Source organism: Enhydra lutris, unplaced genomic scaffold (assembly GCF_002288905.1).
Source record: "Enhydra lutris kenyoni isolate GAN:26980312 unplaced genomic scaffold, ASM228890v2 scaffoldscaffold92, whole genome shotgun sequence".
Taxonomy (NCBI): domain Eukaryota; kingdom Metazoa; phylum Chordata; class Mammalia; order Carnivora; family Mustelidae; genus Enhydra; species Enhydra lutris.
In genome coordinates, this window is record NW_019154176.1 from 1,401,454 (window position 1) to 1,416,371 (window position 14,918).

General features: G+C 58.1%; 1 protein-coding gene across 1 annotated transcript; it reads right to left on the reverse strand.

Moving 5' to 3' along the window:
* Positions 1-11,452: 11,452 nt before the first annotated feature.
* LOC111162461 (immediate early response 2) lies at positions 11,453-13,284 on the reverse strand. Its single transcript, XM_022526894.1, has one exon. The coding sequence runs from the start codon at positions 13,125-13,127 to the stop codon at positions 12,462-12,464; it is 666 nt and encodes a 221-aa protein (XP_022382602.1). The 5' UTR covers positions 13,128-13,284; the 3' UTR covers positions 11,453-12,461.
* Between the last annotated feature and the right edge of the window lie 1,634 nt (positions 13,285-14,918).

The following is a 14,918-nucleotide window of genomic DNA, read 5'->3' on the forward strand; positions in this document are numbered from 1 at the left end:
TACAAGAGATCTGGAAGTGGCTGGTGGGATGGCTTGCACAACAATACAAAAATGCACTTAATACCACAGATCTGGATGCTTAAAAATGGCTAAGATGGTAAATTTTTTGGTTGCATGTATTTTAACTTCCTTAAAATTGAAACAAACAAAATAGCCTGGAGGTGAACGGGCAGGACGGTATGCACAGAAGCTGTCATTTCATTTGATTTTTCTATTTCACAGAATATTCTTTTTTTTTTAAAGATTTTATTTATTTATTGGACAGATAGAAATCACAAGTAAGCAGAGAGGCAGGCAGAGAGAGAGGGGGAAGTGGGCTCTCCACTCAACGTTGAGCGGAGAGCCCCATGCGGGGCTCGACCCCAGGACCCTGAGATCAGGGCCTGAGCCCATGGCAGAGGCTTTAACCACTGAGCCACCCAGGCACCCCTCACAGAATATTCTTTTCCTTTCGTTTTCATCTGTTTAATAACTCAAAAGCCATCTCTGAACTGGAGGGTCGTGCCAAGGACAAGAGGAGGCGTCCCGCAGGCTGGGGTCTGGAGACCCTGGTCCAGTTTGCCTGGTCTCCTGCGGGCTGAGCCTCTGGACTGGGACCCGAGCCCTGGCCGCACGCAGAGGATGAATGGATGCTGGTATCCAGAGGGCAGCAGGAGACCCGTTTTTGTAGCCAGCGGGTCAGCGAGCCGACCCGGGTCCCTTTCCTTCCTTCCCGAGCAACCTCTCAAAATTCACCTCTCTGGGCCTCAGGTTTTCAGCGGTAAATGGTCTTGTCTGGCGCTGGGCAGGGGCCTGTCTCCACCTTTAGAGCCTCGTCTGGTTCCCCCTGCTCTTTCTCTTTGGCCCCTGGGAAACCAGGAAGCTCTGTCTTTAGGAGAGAGAGAGAAGACAGAAGCCTCCTGCCCTGGTTCAGGGCTCCCCCACCGCCTCCCACCCCAAGCCGGCGCAGAGGTCTGCTCTGTACAACACACACACACACTCACTCTCTCTCTCTCGTCCAGGCCTAAATATATTCCAACCTCAGAGACATTCCACGCCCCACACTCATTTCCGCCTTTCTGCCCCAGGATGGTGCCAAGAACCGAAATCGCGCTGTGGGGTTGGGGGGCACACAGGGAGAGGAAGAGGAGGAGGGAGAGAGCCAGGGTGACCAGTCTGAGAGGTGGCCTCAAGGGTCCTGGTCAGGATAGGGATGCTGGGGAAGCTAAGAATGAGGGGGATCCCCCCACCCTGCCCAGTCCTTCTCTCTTCCACTTGGCCATGAGTCATCAGAGCGGCATTCACTGGCAGGGAGCCCGGGCTGGGCGGGCTGGCAGGGCGGGCGGGGAGACCTACTTTAGCCTCTGGTTTCTCCTGCCCGCCCACAAGGGCCTTGGGTCTCAGAGCACACACCCCAGCACCCACTCAGTAAGTCCAGGGGCCGGGTCGGGGCTCCCTACTCCCTCTGGCTCCGGGGCAGCTGCTGCTGCCACCGCCCACCCTGGGAACCAGGAAGGAAGGGCTGCCTGTCTCCACCCACCTGGGGCACTGCTCAAGCCACCGCCTGGGCAGGTCAGGCCACCAGCGGCCTGGGAGCCAGCACCCCTCCCTCCAGGTAGAGGGGACGTGACCTAGAACGGTGGCCCTGATGATCCCCCACCACCACCACCAACATGCCAGGACCTGCCAACCGCCTCCATCTCCAGGACTCAAGTCGAGGCTATACCCTAAGACACACACACACACACACACACACACACACACACACACACACGGACGCACACGCGCACGTGCAGTGACGCTCTGCAGAGGGCAGTGGATGGCGGGAGGTGAGCCTTTCCCTCCCCACCCAACAGTCAGCCACATCTGGGGACAGTTCTGATAGCCACCACCGCAGGAAGACGCCCTACCGGTACCTAGTGGGTGGAGGCCAGCACTCACGTGTGAGATCCAGCCGCAAAAGTCAAGAAATGCCAGCATAGGCCTGGGTTCGAATCCAAGCTGCGGTACTTTTTAGCCATAAAGACTAGAAATGGTAGGAAAGCTGTCTACCCGCAGGGTGCCTCCGTCTCCTCAATGTGAAATGAGGAGAATGCCAGTAAGTCAAACGGTGAGGATTCTGAGTGAAGTACTTTAAGTAGCCAGCTCTGGCTTACTTATGATTGTTGCCATTCTTTTTTTTTTTTTTCTTTAAGTATTCTCTATGCCCAATGTGGTGCTCAAGCTTACAACCCTGATCAGGAGTCAGAGGCTGTACAGAATGAGCCAGCCAGTTGGCTCTGTTGTCATTCTTTTTTTTTTTTTAAGATTTTATTTATTTAGGTGAGAAAGAGTGAGCGAGCATGAGCGGCGGGGGGTGGTGGACAGAGACAGAGGGAGAAGCAGACTCCCCGCTGAGCAGGGAGCCCCACACTGGGCCCCCGGGCTCAATCCCAGGATCCTGAGATCATGACCTGTGCCAAAGGCAGACACTTAACCAACTGACCCACCCAGCCTCCCCACCCCCAGCCCCGGTGGCCCCACTGTCCTTCTTAAGACCTCAGGCTCCAAGTCCCATAGACTTGAATTCAAATTTGACCCTTGCCTTGGGGCACCTGGCTGGCTCAGGCGAGTTCAAGGCCTATGTTGCATGTAGAGCTTATGTAAAAAAAAAAACAAAAAACACCTGACACTTTTGAGCTGGATTTGGACAAGTGCTGTCGCTGCCTTTCTCAGGAATCAGAGAAAAGATGAGCTGCTGGGCACACAGCCCCAGGGCGCGCTGGGGACCCAGGGCTGCTGGGGGAACTCTTGCTGAGCTCGGAAGTGCCTGAGCCTGGAAGGGGCATTAGGGGACATGAGACCATCTGGCTTCTGGGCTCCAGGATGCCATGGCAACGGGACAGGATGGGCTCAGGTGCAAGGGACTCAGAGAAGGTTGCAGGGAGGATTCACGTTGGCCGTGAGTGGCGCAGGAAGCATATGGCTCCGCGCATGTGTGAGACCCCGGCCAACCTGGAGTGTGGCTGGCAGGAGCGTTCTGAGGAACTCCCTCCCCAGCTTTCTAGAATGTACAGGCTAGGTGGAAGGAGAAGTCACTGGGAACAGGAACTGGCACACAAGGGTAATCGGATAATCCAGGACAATCATTGACAGAGAATACCCAGGAGCAGTTTGTGCGTGTGTGTGTGTGTGTGTGTGTGTGTGTGTGTGTAACCCACAGCCCCTAGACTGAGTTCTGGCTGTTGAGGAGACTGAGACAACTCTCTCCGTCTGACCAGAAACCCAGATCCGGGGGCGCCTGGGTGGCTCAGTGGGTTAAAGCCTCTGCCTTCTGCCTTTGGCTCAGGTCGTGATCCCGGGGTCCCGGGATGGAGCCAGGCTTCCAGCTCTCTGCTCAGCAGGAAGCCTGCTTCCTCTTCTCTCTCTCTCTCTCTGCCTACCTCTCTACCTACTTGTGATCTCTGTCTGTCAAATAAATAAATAAAATCTTTAAAAAAAAAAAAAAAAAAGAAGAAGAAGAAGAAAGAAAAGAAACCCAGGTCCAAGCTGGAGACATGATCCTGGGAATGGATCCTGGCTCTGGCCTTTCCAGCCTTACAGTGCACCTGCTGGGAGGTTGGACCTGTCCATTGATGCCCGCACCCCTCCCAAGGCTGGACACAGAGCCACGAGAAAGGACAGGCCTGAGGAGAAATGAAGGAGGCATGGGGAAAATACGATGCCCAGGCGAAGACACAGAAGCGCTGCTAATGCATATACATATACCGAGTGCCCCAGGGCCTCACAGCAGCCATGGCTGCAGAGCAGAGCCAAGCCAAGCAGCGGGAGGGGAAGACCCTGGCAGGAAGGAGAGCTTTGCTGGTCCCAGCGCGTGCCCCTTCTCGCAGCCGGCTTCCCGGTTTTCTTCAGAACTGGCTTCACACCCACCCCTCGCAGAAGAGAAGGCCTTGTCCCAAACGACACGACAGCACTTTGAAAATTCCAGGATCTGTTTATAAGGCAGCATCTGTGGGGATTTCGAGGGTCGCTGGGGGAATAGGGGAACTCGGTGCTGCAGACTCCCGGCCCCGCTCGGACACAGAGCCTGAGAGGGGAAGGGTCTCAGGACCCCGTCACCCCCCCCCCATGAGTCTGAGCACAGCAGCCCGCAGGGACCCAGCAGTGAGTAATTGCAGGCTTGCTTCGCCTTCTCGGTGGCCAGAAGCCAGGACGAGGTTCATTCCGGAAGGGCGGGCCACAGAAGGGAGGGGAGGGAGGGGACAGGGCCTCAGGTGGAGGCTCGGCGGCAGTAGGCTGGCCCGGCGCCCAAACCCCGGCGTGGCCTAAACCCCAGCTGCCAGGCCTCCAGCAGACCCTCCTCGCCTGCCCTCCAGGCTGAGAGGCAAAAACAGCGAGACACTTCCTGTTCCAGACACCAGCAAGGGGCCCTGGCAACATCCTTTCCAGTCTAGAAGTTTGGTTTTGCTCAGTAAATAATGATTACAAAAAAAACCCAAAAAAACAAAAAAAAAAACAAAAACAAAAAAAACCCAAACCAACTTTGTCCTCATCAAGCCCTTGGGTTGAGTGTGCACATATTGGCCCTTGGGGGGCTTTTCGCCATTGGAAGGGGGAGAAAAGATGGTACCAAGTCACCCAGCAAGTGGGTCTGAAAAAGCTAAAGAGGGCATTTGGTGGGCAAACCTGGGGGCAGTTTGCTGAGAATGGAGGGAGAGAGAGAAAAGGCCACCTAGTGATGGCAGGGAGACGTGGGGCGCTGGTGTGGACAAAGGCCCCTACCTAATGCCTGCCTCCGGCCCCCCAATCCAGAAGAGAGAAAAACAGTGGACTCTGTTTTACTAGACACACACCTGCTCTGTGCCTCAATTACTTTATCTGTAGAATGGGACCAGTGAAAGTGCCTACTTTAATTCTGACCTGGGCTTGCAGGGACGGATCAGCGAACACAGGGGAGGAGCCAAGCACCAAACGGTACCCGGCTGGTGGGAGGCCCCTGAATGTAGCCTCTTCTTAAAACAGGGCTTGTTATCTGGTCTGTAACAACTGGAAAGCCTCCAGGGCCGGATGCTGTCTCAGGGCTGGTGGGGAGGCCCTTAGAGGCTCACGGAGGCTCACAGAATCTCTCAAGGGTGAACTTCTTAGGCTAGCTCTGTAAACAGAAGGGACTTCGCGTGCATCCTCAGATTAACACAGCAGCTAATTCCCCAACATGGCTTCCCAGGGCTCCAAGGAACAGCAAAAGATCTCCAGGAGCCCCGGCTCAGGTCACTCTGGCCCGTGAGGACCACCCTGTGCTCTTCTCAGGCGCCTGGGAGAACTTCCCAGACAGGGAAACTGAGGCCCAGACCACCCAGGGAACTGGCTCAGGGGGGCGTGACCGCCAGCTCATCTGACAGGGCAGCAAAAGCGGGTGTATCTTGGATTCACCTGGGTCCCTCGACCCAGCCATGCCCGCCACCAGAGATCCTGGGATGGCTGGGTGCTCCGGGTGGAGGATTCTCCCAGACTAGCTATGCCCTGTGCGCTGGCTGTCCAGCCCTCAGCTCAACAGAAAGCCAAGAACCAGGCTCTATGATTCCATGGGGAAGGCAAGGTCTGCATTCAGCTCACCGTTTCTGATCACTTTTGAAAACAAGACCCACAACAGGAGAAAAAGAGCTGTGTGTTTGCTTGCTTCCTTGGTCAACGCCCTCCCTCCCTGTCCCCCTCCGCAGTCCAGGGCTCTGAGATGCTCCCCAGGCTACAATCGGAGAGAAGGGTTAACAGGAAGCCCCTGGCGTCGGGCAGCTACAGAAGCCCATTGTTGTCGGCCAGGAAGACCCTCTGGGGAGCCCCTTCAAAAGGGCCTGACCGGTGTCTCCAGGCTGCTGGCCAGGCTGTCGGGAGAGTGAGCACAGGAAAAGGAAGCCCGCCGGGCACGGGCTGGGGCACAGCTGTCACCGCCACATCTCAGGGGGTTTCCGAGAAGGGGGGTGCTCAGCTTTGCCTGCCCCTGGGTGGGGGCGGCCCTCCCTGCAGTCCCCATCTGGAAACCAGAAAGCTTTGATCTGAGCTTTTTAGGTAAAACTTAAACTCCTGCCTCCCTCCCTCCACCACTTTCCCCCCTCCACGCCACAAACCACCCCCATCTCTGGTTCAGAAAGTTTCACACCCCACCCCTCCTCCATCTGATTTCAGATCTCTTCTCCAGGTCCTAACTGTCAGCTTTTTCCGATTAGCAGACTCCGGTGGGGGAGGGGAGGAAGCCTGTGCTTTTGGTGGGGCTTCCCGGATTTGAGGGGTGCAGGGAGGAGGAGAGCTGTTAGCAATTCCCTGGGAGACCCTGGGGGCGGGCAGGGCGAGGGCGAGCAGCTGGCCACCAGATGTGGGTGGACAGGCTGAGGAGGAAATTAATTGGTGCCAGTCGGTGGCAGGCGGGGAAAGGCAGGTCCCCAAGGGGGCCAGGGGAGCAGCCAGGGTGCGGGAAGGAGCTGAAACGGTGGGGGGTCAGAGAACATTGAGATTATTTCTTAGCTGAGAGTCAACAATGTGCTGGGGGAGGCGCGGGGGGTGGGGGGAGTCGGGACCGATGAAGCCGGGAGGTTGGAAGGCCAAGAGAAATAAAAAGAGCTGGGCGGGGGCAGGGAACCCAGGGAGATTTCTGCTGAGAGGGGCTGCGTTAAAAAGGATCAGGCTGGGAGGTGGCTGTGGGGGAGGTCTCAAGCCTGAACCAGTAGGTAGAAGGCCTTCGGCCTTGGCCTCAGCTCTCCTGGACACAAATCTCGGGAGACCTAAACTCCCCTTAACACAGAGCCTGGGGGAATACAAGCCCTAGGCTGAGCCTCAGGAAACAGAGAAGTACCCTAGCGAGAGCAACTCTGGACAGGGATGGGCAAGGTGCGGGCTCCCCTGAACATAGGTATGTGGATCTGAGCTCCACCAGATACTGCTGCGGGGGTTCTGGTCCCCCTGAACGCTGGTGTGGGGTTCTGAGCTCCTGTGGACACATGGGGGTTTCAGCAGCCACCACGACGACGGTGGGGGGCGTAAGCCTCAAACGCTGGCAATCCCCATTTCCATTCCGCTTTTTCCGCCATTTACCTGATTCCAAGCTGGGCCCCCAGCCCCAGACGCCCCTGGCTCGGCCTCCGCCTTCCATCCGCAGGGCGTGCTTGGGAGTAGGGGACCACGCGCGGAGGGCCTGGGCGGGCTCCGGAAGGGGCCGGTTTGGGGGCGAGGGGCGTGGACCCGGCGGCGCACTACCCGGGGAGTTCTTGGAAGTCACTCGGGGCCGCGCGCAGGGGCAGCTCCGGAGCAAAGCACGAGACCGGGTAAACTCGTAAATCCCGCCCCCGCCTGTGATTGACACCCAGATCGCTCCGCCCCGCGTTGTCTAGTTACGGACCCGGCAGCCCCGCCCGGAAGTCAGGTTTCCTCGCCGCGCGAGTGCGGTACTCGCCCGGCTTGGCCAGGGCCTGCGTTTCCTCCTCTCTGACGCGCGGACCTCGCCCAGGTTCCTGAAAGCGGGTAAACCGGTCTGGGTGCTGCTTCTGTGGCCCAGCCCCTTCCCAGCTCTGCGGAGGCTTCAGCGGGGCGCCTGTCCTGCACAGCGGAGAGGGGAGGGGATTTGGGGATGGCAGACACGACTAGAGCTGTTCCCTAGTTGCTCTCCTGCAGGGCAAGGCGATCCTCTCTGGTCTCCGCTTCCCGATCCGTAAAAAGTGGAGTTCAAAGGACCAATCTCCTAGGAGAGTTCCAAGTGATCATTCATTCACAAAAAACCACTTAGTACGCACCTGCTAGACTTGTTTCTGCGCTTGCATGGAGGCTAGAGGCTAGGAGAGACAAATCCAGAAACGAATGTAAAATTGCAACTATGATACTACCGGGGTGGGGGGGGAAGTAGCTCTTGATCTGGATGTCCATAAACAGGAGTCTTGGACTAAAATGGCGGGGGGGGGGGGGGCATTTGTAGCTTTGTCTCTCTTCCAGAAGCAGAATTTTCCTAACTCCGGAATAGTGGGCAAAGTGATGTAATGCTAATATTTAAAGAAGAGAATGAATCCCTTAGTTGCTCTCTTTTCAGCTTTCGGTCTTCCCCTAGTCTTCTGACTAAAGATAGGCCTCTTCCTATCCTAGTAACGTGTAACTTGCTAATCTCGCTTTCTAACTAAGAAAGCTGTCTGTTTCAGCAGGATCTTATGACGTTTTGTTTTCACTGTAACTTTTATTAACTGTTACCTTCTAAGTATGGTTAGTGATTAACAAGTGAGTTACAATAAGAAAAAATTTTAGATAAATAATAGTACAGTCGGTATGCAGATATGACAAAAATCCTGCCTGTCAGCTGTCTGAAATTTGGAAAATTCTAAGAGTCATGAGAAGCCACTGATTAAATGAGACAATAAATATTTAGCACTTAGCACTTGCTTACCCCAGACAGCCCCATTCACTCTTTCAGGCCTGTGTTGGGCATTCCTGGAAGTGATATTCTAATGAGGGCACAGATGCTAATTAGAACATAAATGTACCCTTTCGGACGGTAAGCAGTGACCTAAGGAAGTTCAAGAAGATGGGTAACGGAGCTGAGTGGCAGAATGGGGAGGTGTTTTAGATCAGGTGGCCAAAGACCACTCCAAGGAAGTGACATTTCAGCAAAAATCTGAAGAAAGAAAGGTTGGGCGTCTGGGAGAAGAGCATCGTAGGCAGAAGAACAGCAAGTGCAAAGGCCCTGGGCTAGAACATGCTTGGCCTGTTCTCCAAACAGGAAGGAGGCCACTGTGGATGAAACAGAGGGGAGCCAGAGAGTGAAATGATCCAATCTGCATTTTGTAAGATCTGTGTAGCTGCTGTGTAGAATGGACTGAGGAGGCAAAGGCAGGGAGGAAGCCACTGCCCTGACCTAGAGGAGAGGTGATGGCCGCCACTCACATTAAGATGGGAGTCCTGAAGGTGGGGAAAGTGGAATGGGATGGGAAGTCAAGTGGACAGCACCTGGGACTGGGTGCCGTGCGAGGAAAGGAGAAAAAGGGATTCAAGGAGGCTCCCTCAATCAGGGGGCTGGCAGGAAACAGCAAGAATTCTCTTTGGGTCCCGTCAGGTTCAGGATACCTTAGTGCCCCACAAGGAGACATAGGGAGGGGGCTTGAACAGAAAGTCTGGGGGCAGGGGGTAGGTCCAGGATGGAGAGGGAAATATGGGCGTCAGGCGTCAGCGCAGAGCGGCATTTAGAGCCCTAAGACTGAATGAGACTACTACCAAGGGCTGAGTGTAGACAGAGGCCCTCGGCTTGAGAAGTGTTTCCCCCCCCCCCCAGAAGGGAAGAGTCAGCCCTGTCAAGTCACTAGGATGAGACCAAACTCCAGAGCTGAGGAGGGGAGGCTGACCCTCGCTCACACCGAGCCACTGGAGGGAGGAACTATTTGTCCCAGCTCTCTGGGATGGATGAGCCCGGCGTCTGTGCACACGTGACATGTATGTCCGTAGGGCTGTATGTGCTTCTAAATGGCGGCACTGTTCTCCCCCTGGGTTCCCACGTTAATAAAATAACAACACTTCCGGTGTGCCAGGTGTTCCCCAACCACTTTATACCTAGTCTGTCACTTCCTCTTCGTGATGAACCTGAGCGATAGGGACTGCTAGTCTCCACAATTTACAGCTAAGGAAACTGAGGCCCAGAGAGACAAGGTGACTTGCCCAACGCTGCACAGCCAGCAAGCAGAGCTGGTAGACTGGCTCCAGGATCTGTGTTCTGACCCCACAACTCCGTCCTGTCCCCCTCCCACCGTTTCTTCACTGGGGAGGGACCAGTTCGGTTGGATGATGAGCATGTAGGTTTTTTCCAGTTTGGGCCTGTTTGGACAGTGCTGTAGTGAATGCTGTCCTGGAGCCTCCTGCTGCCGGCCTGAGGCTCCCTGGAGGATCCACTGGTCAAGGGATAGGTGATATTTTTTGTTTTCACAGCTACTGTCCCATCAATGACTGCCCCCCACCCCCACCCCAGGGCCTATCCCAATAATCCAATGCCACGTAAAGGTGTGAAAACTGCAAACCTCATCAGAGTTGGTTATTGTGACAAATGTTGCCTATTCTGAAGGGTGAAATGGGGGTCTCGGGAAGGAGCGTATCTTAGAGAGGCGCGAGCGGGGATCTCCTGTCTCCCACCGCATCACCTCCAGCCCCCAGACCGGAAACCGCCCCCCACCCCCCTACGCCCAGGAGGCAGGGGCGGGGACCAGCCAGGCCGCTTCCCGGGAGGAAGGAAGGGCCAGGACGTTTCTGAGACAGGATGCGCTGTGAGGGCCCCCTCCCCAGCCGCCAGGGACTTCCCGGGGCGGGCTAGGTTCTCGGGGGATCTGCTCCCACGCGAACGCACTGAACTGCCGCAGGGGGGGGTGGGGCTCCCGTCCTCCCACCGACGTCCCACTAGGGTGTTATGGGTCAGGACTCCAAGTGGGTGGCGCTAAAGTCTCCCATGTTTCCCAGGAAAGAATCAGGTGGCCGTGGAGGCGAGCGAGGCTAGATTCCCCAGGGAGCACACTGCCGGAGGCGGGGAGTGGGGGGCGGGGTGGGTGGAGGAGGCAGGAGGAGAGCCGGAGGCGGGCGTTCCGGGACGGGTCCGCCCTCCACCGCACCCTCCTCCTTCCACCCTAGGGCCTCGGGGTCAGGTCCCCCGGGGTCGCAGAAGGCTCGCGGCGCCGAAGCCAGCCGTCTGGAGGCGGGGCGGCCGCTTTCCCGGAGGCTCCCGCCGTCCTCACTGTCCGCACCTGCGGCTCCTTTGTCCTCCCAACAGCCACCCCGCCACCCGCCCTGGGGCAACGCCTTACAGGCCCTCTCTTAGATCAGCGGTGGGTGAATTATGAGCGTTTTCGGCTCTCGGGTGACTGAAACGGAGCTGGGTTGGACCCAAACCAAATAACTAGGGTTCTCACGGGCATTTCTAACTCTACAGCCGCCTCGAGGGAAAGCTGTTTAGAGGCCCACTTCACAGATGAGGAAAACTGAGGCTGGGAACTCACCTTTCAGCCTGAGTCACACAGTTATACCGACCGAGATCACAATAGGGGTGTAAAGAGCGCTCCAAAGCTCACAACCCCGCAACCCGTGGGGCCCCGGCCAAAGCGGGTTCAGTTGATCAAGCGGGGCGGGGGGTGGGGTGAGATTTGCCTTCCTTCCAAAGTCTCCGAAGGAGGCGTGGCCCTCCCAATTCGCCTGGGGCACTGAACCCAGCAATATCCCCCCCACCGTCTCAAACTCGGCAACCCCCCCGCCCCGGAGTTGTAGAATGTCGAAGAAACTCCCAAATATGGGGGAGCTTAGGCAGTCGGAACACCAGGGCACCCGGCACGGAAACGCTCTGGCAAAGAAAAGGGGGCCCAGCCCCATCCCGCCCACTCAACCCACGTGATAGCCGGTCAGACCGGTTTCTGGGGCCCCAACAAGCCGCAGCCAGCTCCTGACCCCTTAACCCTGCCCCTCCCCCACCAGGGAAGAAAACCAGACAGGCCGGGCAGACTTTATTCAAATGGTCTTTATTTTATCTGGCGTTTCTAGCAGAAGGCCAGATAGATGAAATTAAACAGAAACCACCACAGTAAAGGTAAACAGGCCTCAGGACGCCCTGGCAAGAATCTTCCCCTCCCCAAACTGGCCCAGTCCTACCAGCAACTGGTCCCAGCTCAGCGTTACAGCCCTCTGAACACCCGCACCAATTTTTGTGATTCAGACCAGGACTGTCTGGGTTGTGTCTGTGTGTCTGAGAAATGGTCACGCTTGAGACAGTGAACATATTCCCACCTCTAACGCACCAGATGAGAAAACTGTAACCTGAAATTAGAGCAGCACCCCCGCCCCCCGCCGCTTTTCACCCGAAGGCTCAGGGGCGCGGGGCACAAGCCCGCAGCAAGCGGGGCGAGGTGACTCAGGAGGCCCTCCTCCCATTCCCCAGGGCGGTTCACACCCCAGACCCTCCTCCCAGGCCCCACACCCACGCAAGGCAACAGGAAGCTCCCCACGTCTGCCCCATGACGCAACGATGACCGCCTGCACAAGTATGTCACTCGGTGGGGGAAGGGGAGCGCCTGCCTGGAATTATTTTCTGAGGTTGGAAATGCAAACACCAACTACTGAAAAACCTTGAAAGGGCAGCACAGCTCCCACTGAAAAATAAAGTCCGACCCTGAGGAGTTTAAAGAACCAAGCCTCCCTGCTCCCAGTCCCAGAAGGAGAGAGGGAAAGGTCCACGTCCCAGTCCGTTAAGACAGCACCTGTGGGCGCAGCAGGTCTCGGCGGAAGGCGCTCGCGCTCCCGGCTCGGGCTCCTCGGCGCCGCCGCTGCACACAGGCGGCGACGGCTCCCCGGGGGCAGAGTCCCTCTTCAGGCCTCTCCGCAGCCTGGGGGAGCAGCTCCTCTCCACGGTTTCGGCGGGCACTCCCCCGGGGATGGACCTCGCCTCGGGTCTGCGCTCTGCGGCCGACGGTTCGGCCCGCGCTCTGGGCTCCGGTGGCGCCGCTCAGGGACCCTCAGAAGGCCACCACGGCCCGCACGAGCACGTTCAGCATGCTGTCCGCGGGGCGGCAGGCCGGCTTCGCCTCGCACGCCGGCGGCGCCGTCGGGGGGGCGGCGGGGCTGCAGTTCAGGAGGCCGGAGAAGCGCCTCTGGAGGACGCGCGCCAGGTTCGGGAAGGCGCCCTCGGCTTGCGCGGGAGGTGGCTGCAGGCGATCAGGGACCTCCGCAGAGGCTCCTTCCCCCTCTTCTTCTAGACGGGCTTTCTTGCTTGGGACCAGTCCGACGTCCCCGCCGTCACTCAGACTGCTGTTTCGCCGCTTTCGGCTGACTTTGGCGGGGCGTGGGGCACAGCGGGCTGGGGTCTCCTCGGCTGGCGGCGCCTCCCGCGTGTCCATGGGCTCCGGGGAGGGCTGCTCACCGTCGGGGGGCGCTGCCTCGACTACAGCTTCCGCTTCCCGCGACTGGTGCAGGCGAGGATCAGGGGAGCGAACAGGCGGCAAGGGCACCTCGGGCTCGTGGGCTTCCACCTTGGCTGAGAGGTAGAGCTCTCGGGCGCTGCGCATGACCAGCGATAACTGCAGACTCCGGTGCAGCCGCAGGCCACCGCGTTGCATGCGGGAATGGTACATCTTCCACACCGACAGAGTCATGATGCGCTGCGCCTCCTTCTGCACTTCCATGGCGGCTCGACGGCGGGGGCGACGGCTGCAGGGACTCCCTGGCTGGGCAGGGCTGGTAGCAGGTGCACTCCGGGCAACGCGCTCGCTCACGCTTCTCCGCTCAGGCCAACCCACGCTGTGACACTGCTAGGACGCTCTGCCCCGGCGCCCGCCACCCGGGCCCTTTTGTACCCGGAGTGAAGTCACCGAGACGCCCCGCCCAATCGGAGAGCCGCATCCGGGCTTCCCAACGCACCGCTGCGAGAGGCTCCTTAAAGCGACAGGGTGGGATTTACCGAACGGGGGGAAAGGGACGTGAGTCGGGGCGAGGAGGAGCGTCCCCCAGTCCAGGCGGAGCTCTCGGGGTGGTCTCCTTTCTCAGGGCCCTCAATGAGCTAGCGCGCAGGCCCCGAAGACGCGGGCCGCAGATGCCGGGCAGAATCCACCCACGTGCTTGCGTCTGAAACCCCAGCTGGTTGTAGGCGGCAAGTTTCCCTTCGCGCCGGGGAAGACCGGGGTTCGAACCGGTACATCCCCCGTGGGCACAGTTCCTAGCATCTACCAGGTGTCTAATGTTTTTTTGAATCAGTAACCGATTAATGTTTTTTTAATAAATAACCGTGCTAACACTAGTAAGTCCTACCCGCCAGGCGCTGTTAAGGGTTTCCTTTACAAAATACCTCACTGATGCCTTACCTCCACTCCGCAAAGGGTACTGTTATACCTGATTTCTTCAGGCGGGGCAATCGAGACATAGTGACTCGTTCAGTATTTGCTAAACGAACAAACAGGCCACTGGGGCCTCCAGCTCCTGCGTATCTCTAGCGTAAGCCAGCCCTCCTCACTCCCCTTGTAGGCAGTGAGGCGGCGGGCAGCGCTGCTGGCCCCAGGGCATAGCTGCCCATTCCACGGGCAGCGGATGTCTGCAGACACCAGCGCAGCCCGCGCTGCCATTCCCGCGCTCCACACCGAACACCCCCCAGTTTCCCTCTACAAAAGGTCCACGGCTGGGCTGGGTACTCGCAAGACGGAGGACCCGGCAACAGGACGGGCCGGGAGAACACGTGGCAGCGCCCCTTGACTATACGGCCCTGCTCCGCCTTTGCCTCCCGGGACGCGAGGTTGGGGTAGGAGCTGTAAACTGAGCAACGCAGAGAGCAGACAGATGGAAAACATCGGCCCCACCCTCCGCTACGCCCTATCGCTCCAAGAAAACCTATTTCCAGTTTCTCCAAAATAAGATGCAAAACTGTTCCTACAGCTCCATTCATTCGTGGCAAGGGCCCTTTAAGGAAAGGCTCCTCTCTCCCCCCGCCTCCCCCAGCCGCCGACGGGCGGGCAGAATCTTCCGGCCACTGGAAGCGCCAGACTTCCACGACTAAATTTGGATATAATGACGTAGGGCAGGCGCGCGAGCCGCTTCCGGCTGCCCATATAAGGACAGGGGCCGGGATCTCCACTCTGAGCTGTGGCGGCCTCCTTCCGGGCGGGTGGGGGCGGTGCCTTGGCCTCCGGACACGCCCCTTCCCTCCTCCTCCCCCTCTCCCGGCAGCTAGGATTGGCTGTAGTCTCCGGCTTCCGGACCAGAGTCCAGCCTGGCGGGCTCCTGAGGCCCAGAAGGCGTGGTTGCCTCCGGGAAAACCTCCGCCGGCACCTGGGGCAACCTCAGGGCTTCCACTCACACCAACTCCCTGAGACCCTCCACAAAGACCTTGCCAACACAACGGGCGATTCGCTGAGGATCCCTTCATCCTTGTTCCGCCATAAAGACCCCACAAAAATTTCTCCCTACAAGGTTCTCTCCCAGGTATT